This window comes from Bombina bombina, unplaced genomic scaffold, assembly GCF_027579735.1.
Source record: "Bombina bombina isolate aBomBom1 unplaced genomic scaffold, aBomBom1.pri scaffold_475, whole genome shotgun sequence".
In the NCBI taxonomy this organism is placed as follows: domain Eukaryota; kingdom Metazoa; phylum Chordata; class Amphibia; order Anura; family Bombinatoridae; genus Bombina; species Bombina bombina.
In genome coordinates, this window is record NW_026512398.1 from 96,909 (window position 1) to 114,550 (window position 17,642).

Here is a 17,642-nt window from a genome sequence, read left to right on the forward strand (position 1 = left end):
CTGTGCCATTATGATTTGCTGCTTGTTTCAAGTCGGTGTCTTACTGAAGGGTTAGGTAATAAGACTGTGCCATTATGATTTGCTGTTGGTAACAAGTGGGGGTCTTACTGAAGGGTTAGGTAATAAGACTGTGTCATTATGATTTGCTGCTGGTAACAAGTGGGGGTCTTACTGAAGGGTTAGGTAATAAGAATGTGCCAATATGATTTACTGTTGGTAACAAGTGGGGGTCTTACTGAAGGGTTAAGTAATAAGACTGTGCCATTATGATTTGCTGCTGGTAATGAGTGGGTGTCTTACTGAAGGGTTAAGTAATAAGACTGTGCCATTATGATTTGCTGTTGGTAACCAGTGGGGGTCTGACTGAAGGGTTAGGTAATAAGACTGTGCCATTATGATTTGCTGCTGGTAACAAGTGGGTGTCTTACTGAAGGGTTAGATAATAAGAATGTGCCAATATGATTTGCTGCTGGTAACCAGTGGGGGTCTTACTGAAGGGTTAGGAAATAAGAATGTGCCAATATGATTTGCTGCTGGTAACAAGTGGGGGTCTTACTGAAGGGTTAGGTAATAAGAATGTGCCATTATGATTTGCTGCTGGTAACCAGTGGGGGTCTTACTGAAGGGTTAGGTAATAAGAATGTGCCATTATGATTTGCTGCTGGTAACCAGTGGGGGTCTTACTGAAGGGTTAGGTAATAAGAATGTGCCATTATGATTTGCTGCTGGTAACAAGTGGGGGTCTTACTGAAGGGTTAGGTAATAAGAATGTGCCATTATGATTTGCTGCTGGTAACCAGTGGGGGTCTTACTGAAGGGTTAGGAAATAAGAATGTGCCATTATGATTTGCTGCTGGTAACCAGTGGGGGTCTTACTGAAGGGTTAGGTAATAAGAATGTGTCAATATGATTTGCTGCTGGTAACCAGTGGGGGTCTTACTGAAGGGTTAGGTAATAAGACTGTGCCATTATGATTTGCTGCTGGTAACCAGTGGGGGTCTTACTGAAGGGTTAGGTAATAAGACTGTGCCATTATGATTTGCTGCTGCTAAACAGTGGGTGTCTGACTGAAGGGTTAGGTAATAAGAATGTGCCAATATGATTTACTGTTGGTAACAAGTGGGGGTCTTACTGAAGGGTTAGGTAATAAGAATGTGCCAATATGATTTGCTGCTGGTAACAAGTGGGGGTCTTACTGAAGGGTTAGGTAATAAGACTGTGCCATTATGATTTGCTGCTGGTAACAAGTGGGGGTCTTACTGAAGGGTTAGGTAATAAGAATGTGCCAATATGATTTGCTGCTGGTAACAAGTGGGTGTCTTACTGAAGGGTTAGGTAATAAGACTGTGCCATTATGATTTGCTGCTGGTAACAAGTGGGTGTCTTACTGAAGGGTTAGGTAATAAGACTGTGCCATTATGATTTGCTGCTGGTAACCAGTGGGTGTCTTACTGAAGGGTTAGGTAATAAGACTGTGCCATTATGATTTGCTGCTTGTTTCAAGTCGGTGTCTTACTGAAGGGTTAGGTAATAAGACTGTGCCATTATGATTTGCTGCTTGTTTCAAGTCGGTGTCTTACTGAAGGGTTAGGTAATAAGAATGTGCCATTATGATTTGCTGTTGGTAACCAGTGGGTGTCTTACTAAAGGGTTAGGTAATAAGACTGTGTCATTATGATTTACTGATGGTAACAAGTAGGGGTCTTACTGAAGGGTTAGGTAATAAGAATATGCCAATATGATTTGCTGCTGGTAACAAGTGGGTGTCTTACTGAAGGGTTAGGTAATAAGACTGTGCCATTATGATTTGCTGCTGGTAACCAGTGGGGGTCTTACTGAAGGGTTAGGTAATAAGAATGTGTCATTATGATTTGCTGCTGGTAACAAGTGGGGGTCTTACTGAAGAGTTAGGTAATAAGAATATGCCAATATGATTTGCTGCTGGTAATGAGTGGGGGTCTTACTGAAGGGTTAGGTAATAAGAATATGCCAATATGATTTGCTGCTGGTAATGAGTGGGGGTCTTACTGAAGGGTTAGGTAATAAGACTGTGCCATTATGATTTGCTGCTGGTAACCAGTGGGGGTCTTACTGAAGGGTTAGGTAATAAGACTGTGCCATTATGATTTGCTGCTGGTAACCAGTGGGGGTTAGGTAATAAGAATATGCCAATATGATTTGCTGCTGGTAATGAGTGGGGGTCTTACTGAAGGGTTAGGTAATAAGACTGTGCCATTATGATTTGCTGCTGGTAACCAGTGGGTGTCTTACTGAAGGGTTAGGTAATAAGACTGTGCCATTATGATTTGCTGCTGGTAACCAGTGGGGGTCTTACTGAAGGGTTAGGTAATAAGAATGTGCCAATATGATTTGCGGCTGGTTACCAGTGGGGGTCTTACTGAAGGGTTAGGTACTACGAATGTGCCAATATGATTTGCTGCTGGTAACCAGTGGGGGTCTTACTGAAGGGTTAGGTAATAAGACTGTGCCATTATGATTTGCTGCTGGTTACCAGTGGGTGTCTTACTGAAAGGTTAGGTAATAAGAATGTGCCAATATGATTTGCGGCTGGTTACCAGTGGGGGTCTTACTGAAGGGTTAGGTACTACGAATGTGCCAATATGATTTGCTGCTGGTAACAAGTGGGTGTCTTACTGAAGGGTTAGGTAATAAGACTGTGCCATTATGATTTACTGCTGGTAACCAGTGGGGGTTAGGTAATAAGACTGTGCCATTATGATTTGCTGCTGGTAACCAGTGGGGGTTAGGTAATAAGACTGTGCCATTATGATTTGCTGCTGGTAACCAGTGGGTGTCTGACTGAAGGGTTAGGTAATAAGACTGTGCCATTATGATTTGCTGCTGGTTACCAGTGGGTGTCTTACTGAAAGGTTAGGTAATAAGAATGTGCCATTATGATTTGCTGCTGGTAACAAGTGGGTGTCTTACTGAAGGGTTAGGTAATAAGACTGTGCCATTATGATTTACTGCTGGTAACCAGTGGGTGTCTTACTGAAGGGTTAGGTAATAAGACTGTGCCAATGTGATTTGCTGCTGGTAACCAGTGGGTGTCTTACTGAAGGGTTAGGTAATAAGACTGTGCCAATATGATTTGCTGCTGGTAACCAGTGGGGGTCTTACTGAAGGGTTAGGTAATAAGACTGTGTCATTATGATTTGCTGCTGGTAACCAGTGGGTGTCTTACTGAAGGGTTAGGTAATAAGACTGTGCCAATATGATTTGCTGCTGGTAACCAGTGGGTGTCTGACTGAAGGGTTAGGTAATAAGACTGTGCCATTATGATTTACTGCTGGTAACCAGTGGGGGTCTTACTGAAGGGTTAGGTAATAAGACTGTGCCAATGTGATTTGCTGCTGGCAACCAGTGGGTGTCTTACTGAAGGGTTAGGTAATAAGACTGTGCCAATATGATTTGCTGCTGGTAACCAGTGGGTGTCTGACTGAAGGGTTAGGTAATAAGACTGTGCCATTATGATTTACTGCTGGTAACCAGTGGGGGTCTTACTGAAGGGTTAGGTAATAAGACTGTGCCATTATGATTTGCTGCTGGTAACCAGTGGGTGTCTGACTGAAGGGTTAGGTAATAAGACTGTGTCATTATGATTTGCTGCTGGTAACCAGTGGGGGTCTTACTGAAGGGTTAAGTAATAAGACTGTGCCATTATGATTTGCTGCTGGTAACCAGTGGGGGTTAGGTAATAAGACTGTGCCATTATGATTTGCTGCTGGTAACCAGTGGGGGTCTTACTGAAGGGTTAAGTAATAAGAATGTGTCATTATGATTTGCTGCTGGTAACAAGTGGGGGTCTTACTGAAGGGTTAGGTAATAAGACTGTGCCATTATGATTTTCTGCTGGTAACAAGTGGGTGTCTTACTGAAGGGTTAGGTAATAAGACTGTGCCATTATGATTTACTGCTGGTAACCAGTGGGTGTCTTACTAAAGGGTTAGGTAATAAGACTGTGCCATTATGATTTACTGCTGGTAACCAGTGGGTGTCTTACTGAAGGGTTAGGTAATAAGAATGTGCCATTATGATTTGCTGCTGGTAACAAGTGGGTGTCTTACTGAAGGGTTAGGTAATAAGACTGTGCCATTATGATTTGCTGCTGGTAACCAGTGGGTATCTTACTAAAGGGTTAGGTAATAAGAATGTGCCATTATGATTTGCTGTTGGTAACCAGTGGGTGTCTTACTAAAGGGTTAGGTAATAAGACTGTGTCATTATGATTTACTGCTGGTAACCAGTGGGGGTCTTACTGAAAGGTTAGGTAATAAGACTGTGTCATTATGATTTACTGCTGGTAACCAGTGGGGGTCTTACTGAAGGGTTAGGTAATACGACTGTGCCATTATGATTTGCTGCTGGTAACAAGTGGGGGTCTTACTGAAGGGTTAGGTAATAAGAATGTGCCAATATGATTTGCTGCTGGTAACAAGTGGGTGTCTGACTGAAGGGTTAGGTAATAAGAATGTGCCATTATGATTTGCTGCTGGTAACCAGTGGGTATCTTACTAAAGGGTTAGGTAATAAGAATGTGCCATTATGATTTGCTGCTGGTAACCAGTGGGTGTCTTACTAAAGGGTTAGGTAATAAGACTGTGCCAATGTGATTTGCTGCTGGTAACCAGTGGGTGTCTTACTAAAGGGTTAGGTAATAAGAATTTGCCAATGTGATTTGCTGCTGGTAACAAGTAGGGGTCTTACTGAAGGGTTAGGTAATAGGAATATGCCATTATGATTTGCTGCTGGTAACAAGTGGGGGTCTTACTGAAGGGTTAGGTAATAAGACTGTGCCATTATGATTTGCTGCTGGTAACCAGTGGGTATCTTACTAAAGGGTTAGGTAATAAGAATATGCCAATATGATTTGCTGCTGGTAACCAGTGGGTGTCTTACTGAAGGGTTAGGTAATAAGAATGTGTCAATATGATTTGCTGCTGGTAACCAGTGGGTGTCTTACTGAAGGGTTAGGTAATAAGAATGTGCCATTATGATTTGCTGCTGGTAAACAGTGGGTGTCTTACTGAAGGGTTAGGTAATAAGAATGTGTCAATATGATTTGCTGCTGGTAAACAGTGGGTGTCTTACTAAAGGGTTAGGTAATAAGAATATGCCAATATGATTTGCTGCTGGTAACCAGTGGGGGTCTTACTGAAGGGTTAGGTAATAAGAATGTGTCATTATGATTTACTGATGGTAACAAGTAGGGGTCTTACTGAAGGGGTAGGTAATAAGAATGTGCCATTATGATTTGCTGCTGGTAACCAGTGGGTATCTTACTAAAGGGTTAGGTAATAAGAATATGCCAATATGATTTGCTGCTGGTAACCAGTGGGGGTCTTACTGAAGGGTTAGGTAATAAGACTGTGCCATTATGATTTGCTGCTGGTAACCAGTGGGTGTCTTACTGAAGGGTTAGGTAATAAGAATGTGCCATTATGATTTGCTGCTGGTAACAAGTGGGTGTCTGACTGAAGGGTTAGGTAATAAGACTGTGCCATTATGATTTGCTGCTGGTAACCAGTGGGGGTCTTACTGAAGGGTTAGGTAATAAGACTGTGCCATTATGATTTGCTGCTGGTAACCAGTGGGGGTCTTACTGAAGGGTTAGGTAATAAGACTGTGCCAATATGATTTGCTGCTGGTAACCAGTGGGTGTCTTACTGAAGGGTTAGGTAATAAGACTGTGCCATTATGATTTGCTGCTGGTAACCAGTGGGTGTCTTACTGAAGGGTTAGGTAATAAGACTGTGCCATTATGATTTGCTGCTGGTAACCAGTGGGTGTCTTACTGAAGGGTTAGGTAATAAGAATGTGCCATTATGATTTGCTGCTGGTAACAAGTGGGTGTCTGACTGAAGGGTTAGGTAATAAGACTGTGCCATTATGATTTGCTGCTGGTAACCAGTGGGTGTCTTACTGAAGGGTTAGGTAATAAGACTGTGCCATTATGATTTGCTGCTGGTAACCAGTGGGGGTCTTACTGAAGGGTTAGGTAATAAGACTGTGCCAATATGATTTGCTGCTGGTAACCAGTGGGGGTCTTACTGAAGGGTTAGGTAATAAGACTGTGCCAATATGATTTGCTGCTGGTAACCAGTGGGTGTCTTACTGAAGTAATAAGAATGCATATACAGAGTGCTTGTGTCACATGATACCTGTGTGTTACTGTTATTGGCTGACAGAGAACAGGGTGATATGTGATGAGGGGTTCAATGTCGTGTCTTCTGTGTCTGCAGGAGAGGACCAAAGATCTGGCAGAGAAACAGTCCGACCAGTAAGTGAGCTCACAGTAACTTGCACTAACCCTGCTAATGACCCGGCTGGGACCGCTGAGGTGCTTCATAATAACCCAGAGCTGTGGTGGGGTCTCTGCACTGCTAGATGATTCATATAATATGCAGTGCAACTTACAACCCTCCCACAATGCTATTTTCTTCTAACCATTTCTGTTCCTCTGATCACCGCAAGTTGCTTGAGAGTCTGGTGTTTAACCATCTGATTTGCTATCTTTCCCCTAACTCAGTACTGGCTCCCCCTCTGTTTACCCTTACTAAGGCAGCCAATAGCCTTCTCACTGCTTAGTCAGTGTTCCCCATTACTGTCTCTGTCCACTTCCTCTGTCACTCAGTGTCCCCTAAGGCTCTGTTCTTGACTCCCTCCTCTTCTCAGTAATAATTTCTTCAATGGAAACAAGATCTGTCTGTCTGTACATTCTCCCTGACATAAGTGATGAGTGTCTATCTCGGGTCACTCCATGCCTGTGCCTTCACTTCCTGGGTATCACTCAGTTCCAAAAGTTCAACATGTCCAGAAGATGTTATTTATTTCATGTAATTAGCAAGAGTCCATGAGCTAGTGACGTATGGGATATACATTCCTACCAGGAGGGGCAAAGTTTCCCAAACCTTAAAATGCCTATAAATACACCCCTCACCACACCCACAATTCAGTTTTACAAACTTTGCCTCCCATGGAGGTGGTGAAGTAAGTTTGTGCTAGATTCTACGTTGATATGCGCTTCGCAGCAGGCTGAAGCCCGGTTTTCCTCTCAGAGGGCAGTGAATGTCAGAGGGATGTGAGGAGAGTATTGCCTATTTGAATACAATGGTCTTCCTCTAGGGGATCTATTTCATGGGTTCTCTGTTATCGTCTTCTCCTACCTCCCTTTTCAGATCGACGATATACTCTTATATACCATTACCTCTACTGATTCTCGTTTCAGTACTGGTTTGGCTATCTACTATATGTAGACGAGTGTCCTGGGGTAAGTAAGTCTTATTTTATTTGTGACACTCTAAGCTATGGTTGGGCACTTTATATGTAAAGTTCTAAATATATGTCTTTAAACTTATATTTGCCATGATTCAGGATAATCAGTATTCCTTCATTCAGACTGTGAGTTTCATTATTTGGGATAATGCATATGAATGATTATTTTTTTTTTTTCTTACCTTGAAAATTTTCAATTGACTTTTTTCCCTGCGGGCTGTTAGGCTCGCGGGGGCAGAAAATGCTTCAATTTATTGCGTCATTCTTGACGCAAACTTTTTTGGAGCAAAATTTTGTCATTTCCGGCGCCGTAGTTGACGCCGGAAATTTGTTCATTGTTACGTCATTTTTTGACGCATGTGTGTTCAGACTTTTTTTTGCGCCAAAAAATGTGGGCGTCGTTTTCGGCGTCAGAGGATGTGGCGTCATACTTGGCGCCAAAAAATATGGGCGTTGTACTTGGCGCCGATAATGTGGGTGTCATACTTGTTCCACTTTTTCTCACATTATTTAAGTCTCACTTTTTTGTTGCTTCTGGTTGCTAGAGGCTTGTTTGTTTTGCATTTTTTCCCATTCCTGAAACTGTCATTTAAGGAATTTGATCATTTTGCTTTATATGTTGTTTTTTTCTATTACATATTGCAAGATGTTCCATAAATTATTCCTGGATCAGAACATACTGAGGGATTCCTGTTGACTAAGAAGTCCTACCAAAGCTAAGTTCATTTATTTTAAATGTTATGAATGTTTATCTTTAGCTATGTTTTGTAATAAGTTATCATGATAAACTTTTACATGCAGAATCCATTAGTATTTATGCTTTATATATTGCTATTCTTTTTACATCTTATGTACAAGATATACTTAGAAATTTATAAGAATTTTTTTCTGATTCTATTTTTAAGGCTTTGTCTGACGTCCCGCCTTCTAATAAAATTTTTAGGTCTTTTTTAAACTTCTTTTTTAGTTGATGAAGTTTCAAATGACCAACAACATACTGAATTATCCTTCTCTGATGGTGCTTTTTTTTCTCATTCAGAATTTTTCTTCATCAGATATTGACACTAACAAATCTACTTTTTTATTTTTTAATAGAGTACATTTGTTCTTTGTTCAGAAGGTGTTGATTATTTTGGATATTGAAGTAACTAGTTCTTTGGATTTTAAAGAATAGCTAACATTTAAATTCTGCTTATTTATCTTCTGTGATTTCTTCAGAGGTTTTTTCCAGTTCCTGATACTAGGGAATGGAATAGGCTGAGAATTTTCTTTTAGTCCTTCTTTAAGGTTTTTAAATTGTATTCTTTGCCGGCAGTTAGTTTTGAGGAAAGATTCCCCAAGTTAAGGGGGCTATCTCTACTCCTGCTAAATATACTATTATTCTTATAGCAAATCGTATTTATATTTTTCCTACAGATGGTTGTATCGTATTTAAGGAAAATTATTTTCAGGTACTTTTATTAGACCTGTAATTTATTTGGCTGATGTTGCAATTGCTTCATCTTTCTGGTTGGATACTTTAAGATCAAGTATCGAATTATGATTTGTTTAGCATTGTTAAAAGGACAAAATCTAGTACTCATTTGAAGTTCAGACTAAGTGCTATTGCATTGTCTTGCTATCTTGCATTTGTTGATTGTGCAAGTCCAGTGTGTTGACTGGTCCTTTAACTTGATAAACATGCTAATAATTTCATTTGTGTTGTCATTTCTCCAACATTGGTGTGTCCGGTCCACGGCGTCATCCTTACTTGTGGGATATTCTCTTCCCCAACAGGAAATGGCAAAGAGTCCCAGCAAAGCTGGTCACATGATCCCTCCTAGGCTCCGCCCACCCCAGTCATTCTCTTTGCCGTTGCACAGGCAACATCTCCACGGAGATGGTTAAGAGTTTTTTGGTGTTTAAATGTAGTTTTATTCTTCTATCAAGTGTTTGTTATTTTAAAATAGTGCTGGTATGTACTATTTACTCTGAAACAGAAAAGGATGAAGATTTCTGTTTGTAAGAGGAAGATGATTTTAGCAGACAGTAACTAAAATCGATTGCTGTTTCCACACAGGACTGTTGAGATTAAGTAACTTCAGTTGGGGGAAACAGTTAGCAGACTTTTCTGCTTAAGGTATGACTAGCCATATTTCTAACAAGACCATGTAATGCTGGAAGGCTGTCATTTCCCCTCATGGGGACCGGTAAGCCATTTTCTTAGTTAAACATAAAAGAATAAAGGGCTTCAAAAAGGGCTTAAAAACTGGTAGACATTTTTCTGGGCTAAAACGATTGCTTTACTAGGCATATTATGCAGATTCTAACTAATAATTGGTATTATAATCTTGGGGAACGTTTAGAAAAACGGCAGGCACTGTGTTGGACGCCTTTTTCAGATGGGGGCCTTTCTAGTTATAGACAGAGCCTCATTTTCGCGCCATTAATGCACAGTTATTTTTGGAGCGCAAGGCATGCAGATGCATGTGTCAGGAGCTAAGAATCACTGAAAAAGCTTATGAAAAAGCTTATAGAAGGCGTCATTTGGTATCGTATTCCCCTCTGGGCTTGGTTGGGTCTCAGCAAAGCATATAGCTGGGACTGTATAGGGGTTAAATGTAAAAATTAATTTAAGGGTTAAAGCTCTGAAATTTGGTGTGCAATACTTTTAATGCTTTAAGACACTGTGGTGAAATTTTGGTGAATTTTGAACAATTCCTTCATACTTTTTCACATATTCAGTAATAAAGTGTTTTCAGTTTGAAATTTAAAGTGACAGTAACGGTTTTATTTTAAAACGTTTTTTGTGCTTTGTTGACAAGTTTAAGCCTGTTTAACATGTCTGTACCATCAGATAAGCTATGTTCTATATGTATGAAAGCCAATGTGTCTCCCCATTTAAATTTATGTGATAATTGTGCCATAGTGTCCAAACAAAGTAAGGACAGTAATGCCACAGATAATGATATTGCCCAAGATGATTCCTCAAATGAGGGGAGTAAACATGATACTACATCATCCCCTACTGTGTCTACACCAGTTATGCCCACACAGGAGGCCCCTAGTACATCTAGTGCGCCAATACTTATTACCATGCAACAATTAACGGCTGTAATGGATAACTCCATAGCAAATCTTTTATCCAAAATGCCTACTTATCAGAGAAAGCGCGATTGCTCTGTTTTAAACACTGAAGAGCAAGAGGACGCTGATGATAACTGTTCTGACATACCCTCACACCAATCTCAAGGGGCCATGAGGGAGGTTTTGTCTGATGGAGAAATCTCAGATTCAGGAAAAATTTCTCATCAAGCTGAACCTGATGTTGTGACATTTAAATTTAAATTAGAACATCTCCGCGCACTGCTTAAGGAGGTGTTATCTACTCTGGATGATTGTGACAATTTGGTCATTCCAGAGAAATTATGTAAGATGGACAAGTTCCTAGAGGTTCCGGTGCCCCCCGACGCTTTTCCTATACCCAAGCGGGTGGCGGACATAGTAAATAAAGAGTGGGAAAGGCCCGGCATACCTTTTGTTTCCCCCCCCCTATATTTAAGAAATTATTTCCTATAGTCGACCCCAGAAAGGACTTATGGCAGACAGTCCCCAAGGTTGAGGGGGCGGTTTCTACTCTAAACAAACGCACTACTATTCCTATCGAAGATAGTTGTGCTTTCAAAGATCCTATGGATAAGAAATTAGAGGGTTTGCTTAAAAAGATTTTTGTACAGCAAGGTTACCTTCTACAACCAATTTCATGCATTGTTCCTGTCACTACGGAAGCGTGTTTCTGGTTCGAGGAACTAGAAAAATCGCTCAGTAAAGAATCTTCGTATGAGGAGGTTATGGACAGAGTTCAAGCACTTAAATTGGCTAACTCTTTTGTTTTAGATGCCGCTTTGCAATTAGCTAGATTAGCGGTGAAAAATTCAGGGTTTGCTATCGTGGCGCGCAGAGCGCTTTGGCTAAAGTCTTGGTCAGCGGATGTGTCTTCCAAGACAAAATTGCTTAACATTCCTTTCAAAGGTAAAACATTATTTGGACCTGATTTGAAAGAGATTATTTCAGACATCACTGGGGGAAAGGGCCACGCCCTCCCACAGGATAGGTCTTTTAAGGCTAAAAATAAGCCTAATTTTCGTCCCTTTCGCAGAAACGGACCAGTCTCTAATTCTGTATCCTCTAAGCAAGAGGGTAATACTTCACAACCCAAACCAGCCTGGAAACCAATGCAAGGCTGGAACAAGGGTAAGCAGGCCAAGAAGCCTACCACTGCTACCAAAACAGCATGAAGGGATAGCCCCCGATCCGGGACCGGATCTAGTGGGGGGCAGACTTTCTCTCTTTGCTCAGGCTTGGGCAAGAGATGTTCAGGATCCTTGGGCGCTAGAAATAGTTTCTCAAGGTTATCTCCTGGAATTCAAGGAACTACCCCCAAGGGGAAGGTTCCACAGGTCTCAATTATCTTCAAACCAAATAAAGAGACAGGCATTCTTACATTGTGTAGAAGACCTGTTAAAGATGGGAGTGATACATCCAGTTCCAATAAGAGAACAAGGAATGGGATTTTATTCCAATCTGTTCATAGTTCCCAAAAAAGAGGGAACATTCAGACCAATTTTGGATCTAAAGATCCTAAACAAATTTCTCAGGGTACCATCGTTCAAAATGGAAACTATTCGAACGATCCTACCTACTATCCAGGAAAATCAATTTATGACTACCGTGGATTTAAAGGATGCGTACCTACATATTCCTATCCACAAGGAACATCATCAGTTCCTAAGGTTCGCTTTTTTGGACAAGCATTACCAGTTTGTGGCACTTCCATTCGGATTAGCCACTGCTCCAAGGATTTTCACAAAGGTACTAGGGTCCCTTCTAGCTGTTCTAAGACCAAGGGGCATTGCAGTAGTACCTTACTTGGACGACATCCTGATTCAAGCGTCGTCCATGTCAAAAGCAAAGGCTCATACGGACATCGTCCTAGCCTTTCTCAGATCTCACGGATGGAAGGTGAACAAAGAAAAAAGTTCTCTGTCCCCGTCGACAAGAGTTCCCTTCTTGGGAACAATAATAGATTCCTTAGAAATGAGGATTTTTCTGACAGAGGTCAGAAAATCAAAACTTCTAAGCTCTTGTCAAGTACTTCACTCTGTTCCTCGTCCTTCCATAGAGCAGTGCATGGAAGTAATAGGATTGATGGTTGCAACAATGGACATAGTTCCTTTTGCACGAATTCATCTAAGACCATTACAACTGTGCATGCTCAGACAGTGGAATGGGGATTATACAGACTTGTCTCCGACGATTCAAGTAGATCAAAAGACCAGAGATTCACTCCGTTGGTGGCTGACCCTGGACAATCTGTCACAGGGAATGAGCTTCCGCAGACCAGAGTAGGTCATTGTCACGACCGACGCCAGCCTAGTGGGCTGGGGCGCGGTCTGGGAATCCCTGAAAGCTCAGGGTCTATGGTCTCGGGAAGAGTCTCTTCTCCCGATAAACATTCTGGAACTGAGAGCGATATTCAATGCTCTCAGAGCTTGGCCTCAACTAGCAAAGGCCAAATTCATAAGGTTTCAGTCAGACAACATGACGACCGTTGCATATATCAATCATCAGGGGGGAACAAGGAGTTCCCTGGCGATGAAAGAAGTGACCAAGATAATTCAATGGGCGGAGGATCACTCCTGCCACTTGTCTGCGATCCACATCCCAGGAGTGGAAAATTGGGAAGCGGATTTTCTGAGTCGTCAGACATTCCATCCGGGGGAGTGGGAAATCCATCCGGAAATCTTTGCCCAAATAATTCAATTATGGGGCATTCCAGACATGGATCTGATGGCGTCTCGTCAGAACTTCAAGGTTCCTTGCTACGGGTCCAGATCCAGAGATCCCAAGGCGACTCTAGTAGATGCACTAGTAGCACCTTGGACCTTCAACCTAGCTTATGTATTCCCACCGTTTCCTCTCATCCCCAGGCTGGTAGCCAGGATCAATCAGGAGAGGGCCTCAGTGATCTTGATAGCTCCTGCGTGGCCACGCAGGACTTGGTATGCAGACCTGGTGAATATGTCATCGGCTCCACCATGGAAGCTACCTTTGAGACAGGACCTTCTTGTTCAGGGTCCATTCGAACATCCGAATCTGGTTTCCCTCCAACTGACGGCTTGGAGATTGAACGCTTGATTTTATCAAAGCGTGGGTTTTCAGATTCTGTAATAGATACTCTGATTCAGGCTAGAAAGCCTGTAACTAGAAAAATTTACCATAAAATATGGAAAAAATATATCTGTTGGTGTGAATCTAAAGGATTCCCATGGAACAAGACAAAAATTCCTAAGATTCTATCCTTTCTACAAGAAGGTTTGGAGAAAGGATTATCTGCAAGTTCTCTGAAGGGACAGATCTCTGCTTTATCTGTTTTACTTCACAAAAGACTGGCAGCTGTGCCAGATGTTCAAGCATTTGTTCAGGCTCTGGTTAGGATCAAGCCTGTTTACAGACCTTTGACTCCTCCCTGGAGTCTAAATCTAGTTCTTTCAGTTCTTCAAGGGGTTCCGTTTGAACCCTTACATTCCGTAGATATTAAGTTATTATCTTGGAAAGTTTTGTTTTTGGTTGCAATTTCTTCTGCAAGAAGAGTTTCAGAGTTATCTGCTCTGCAGTGTTCTCCGCCCTATCTGGTGTTCCATGCAGATAAGGTGGTTTTGCGTACTAAGCCTGGTTTTCTTCCGAAGGTTGTTTCCAACAAAAATATTAACCAGGAGATAGTTGTACCTTCTTTGTGTCCGAATCCAGTTTCAAAGAAGGAACGTTTGTTACACAATTTGGACGTAGTCCGTGCTCTAAAATTCTATTTAGAGGCTACTAAAGATTTCAGAAAAACATCTTCCTTGTTTGTTGTTTATTCTGGTAAAAGGAGAGGTTTAAAAGCGACTTCTACCTCTCTTTCCTTTTGGCTTAAAAGCATTATCCGATTGGCTTATGAGACTGCCGGACGGCAGCCTCCTGAAAGAATCACAGCTCACTCCACTAGGGCTGTGGCTTCCACATGGGCCTTCAAGAACGAGGCTTCTGTTGACCAGATATGTAAGGCAGCGACTTGGTCTTCACTGCACACTTTTGCCAAATTTTACAAATTTGATACTTTTGCTTCTTCGGAGGCTATTTTTGGGAGAAAGGTTTTGCAAGCCGTGGTGCCTTCCATTTAGGTGACCTGATTTGCTCCCTCCCTTCATCCGTGTCCTAAAGCTTTGGTATTGGTTCCCACAAGTAAGGATGACGCCGTGGACCGGACACACCAATGTTGGAGAAAACAGAATTGATGCTTACCTGATAAATTACTTTCTCCAACGGTGTGTCCGGTCCACGGCCCGCCCTGGTTTTTTAATCGGGTCTGATGAATTATTTTCTCTAACTACAGTCACCACGGTATCATATGGTTTCTCCTATATATATTTCCTCCTGTCCGTCGGTCGAATGACTGGGGTGGGCGGAGCCTAGGAGGGATCATGTGACCAGCTTTGCTGGGACTCTTTGCCATTTCCTGTTGGGGAAGAGAATATCCCACAAGTAAGGATGACGCAGTGGACCGGACACACCGTTGGAGAAAGTAATTTATCAGGTAAGCATAAATTCTGTTTTTATTAAATATTTTCGCAAATGAGGTTTAATCTATGTCTTTAGCTATTTAGCTAGAAGAACTTTGTGATTTTAATCATGGAATGCTAATTTGATTTCTAAAATCCATATTTCTTTTTTTCCAAGATAATCAATTATTTTGTTCATAATTGGATTCAATTCTTTAACTGTTACTCTGGGCTTCAAGATTGAGTTCTAAGACTAAAACTTTAAGCTTATATTAGTTTTCTCTAAGTAACATGTTTATAATTGGAAGTTTTTTTCTTCATTCAATTAAGCCTTTTAAAAGTTCAAAGTCAGCTCCCCAAATTTGCATGTAGGTGTGGTTCTTATTCCAGCTTGGCTGGTAAGGGGCAGGTTAAGACTTTTTTGAAATTTGTTTGGTTCTATTCGGTCCAAACTTCTTAGACTTTGGGTACAGAATAGGTTTCAGAGTAAAACCGTCTGTGAGAAGTCTTTTTTCTCTATCATATTCCAGCTATTCCAGTAAGACTAACACTTTCCTGAAGTGTGTTTCAGACCTATATGTTTTGGGTACTGGTGAAGTGCGGCTGGTCACCCGTTGGGGCTCAAGAGCTGCTCAGACCTGGAGTTTTCTGGGGTATTTATTCCAGTTTCATTTTAGGAACTGGGTTTTGGGATTTTATTCAAGACTATTCATTGTTCCAAAGATAGAAAATCTTTTTGAATTGTCATATAAGTGTACCATCTTTTAGAATGGTGTTTATATGGTTTATTCTGCCTTTTTGGTCAGTGATGGCATTATTTGTTTACAATAGATGCATATCTTCATTTTCTGTTTTCATTCAGATTATTTTTATTTCTCCTGTTAAGTGTAGTCAGTCCACGGGTCATCCATTACTTATGGGATTATAACTCCTCCCTAACAGGAAGTGCAAGAGGATCACCCAAGCAGAGCTGCTATATAGCTCCTCCCCTCTACGTCATATCCAGTCATTCTCTTGCACCTAACTAAAGATAGGACGTGTGAGAGGACTGTGGTGTGTTAAACTTAGTTTTTATTTCTTCAATCAAAAGTTTGTTATTTTAAACGGCACCGGAGTGTGTTGTTTGTTCTCGGGCAGCATTAGAAGAAGAATCTGCCTGAGTTTTCTATGATCTTAGCGGTCGTAACTAAGATCCACTTGCTGTTCTCGGCCATTCTGAGGAGTGAGGTAACTTCAGAACAGGGGATAGCATGCAGGGCCCACCTGCAAGGAGGTATGTGCAGTAAATTATTTTCTAAGGAATGGAATTGACTGAGAAAATACTGCTAATACCGATGTAATGTAAGTGCAGCCTTAAATGCAGTAGTAGCGACTGGTATCAGGCTGATAGGTATGTATGAATACTCTGAGGTATTTCTGGGGAATGGAATTTCATTAAGAAAATACTGTCAATATTAAAGTAATATTTGAGCCTGCACTGCAGTGAAAGCGACTAGCAGCAGGCTTATTAATAACTCTTCATAATTTTCAATTTTAAAACGTTTACTGGCATGTTAATCGTTTTTTCTGAGGTACTTGGTGATAAAACTTTATGGGCATGATTTTTACCACATGGCTGTCGTTTTTTTCTGCATAAAAACAGTTTACTGAGCTTCCCCACTGTTGTAATATGAGTGGGAGGGGCCTATTTTAGCGCTTTATTGCGCAGTAAAAATTTAGTCACAGTCTTCCTATTTCTTCCTCCATGATCCAGGACGTCTCTACAGAGCCCAGGGGTCTCCAAAACTAGTTTTGAGGGAGGTAATCAGTCACAGCAGACCTGTGACAGTGTGTTTGACTGTGATAAAAACGTTTATTATTTCAACTGTTATCCGTTTTGGGTATTAAGGGGTTAATCATCCTTTTGCTGGTGGGTGCAATCCTCTGCTAACTTTATACATTTTCTGTTAAAATTTGGTTGTTTTAACATATTTGGTTCATTGTTAATTCAACTGTGTCACATTTTTATGTTTCTTAAAGGCGCAGTAGTGTTTTTTATATAGCTTGTAAATTTATTTAAAAGTTTTTTCCAAGCTTGCTAGTGTTATTGCTAGTCTGTTTAAACATGTCTGACACAGATGAATCTGTTTGTTCACTATGTTTAAAGGCCAATGTGGAGCCCAATAGAAATTTGTGCACTCAATGTATAGATGTTACTTTGAATAAAAGTCAAACTTTATATGTTAAAAATATATCACCAGACAACGAGGGGGAAGTTATGCCGACTAACTCTCCTCACGTGTCAGTACCTTCGCCTCCCGCTCAGGAGGTCCGTGATATTGTGGCGCCAAGTACATCAGGGCGGCCCATACAAATCACTTTGCAAGACATGGCTAATGTTATGACTGAAGTACTATCTAAATTGCCAGAATTAAGAGGTAAACGCAATCACTCTGGGGTAAGAATAGAATGCGCTGATAATAGTAGAGCCATGTCTGATACTGCGTCACAATTTGCAGAACATGAGGACGGAGAGCTTCATTCTGCGGGTGACGGATCTGATCCAAGTAAACTGGATTCAGAGATTTCAATTTTTAAATTTAAGCTTGAGAACCTCCGTGTATTACTAGGGGAGGTGTTAGCGGCTCTGAATGATTGTAACACGGTTGCAATTCCAGAGAAAGTATGTAGGCTGGATAAATATTTTGCGGTACCGGCGTGTACTGACGTTTTTCCTATACCTAAAAGGCTTACAGAAATTGTTAACAAGGAGTGGGATAGACCCGG

At 41.2% G+C, this 17,642-nt stretch overlaps 1 protein-coding gene across 1 annotated transcript in view; it reads left to right on the forward strand.

Moving 5' to 3' along the window:
* Positions 1 to 17,642, forward strand: part of RADIL (Rap associating with DIL domain) — a gene marked incomplete at its 5' end in the record, with an annotated part of 141,764 nt that overhangs the window by 9,244 nt on the left and 114,878 nt on the right. Inside the window, one exon of the mRNA XM_053696945.1 lies at positions 6,264 to 6,301. Within this exon, the coding sequence (XP_053552920.1) occupies positions 6,264 to 6,301 (38 nt within the window). The remainder of the gene's footprint in view (positions 1 to 6,263; positions 6,302 to 17,642) is intronic.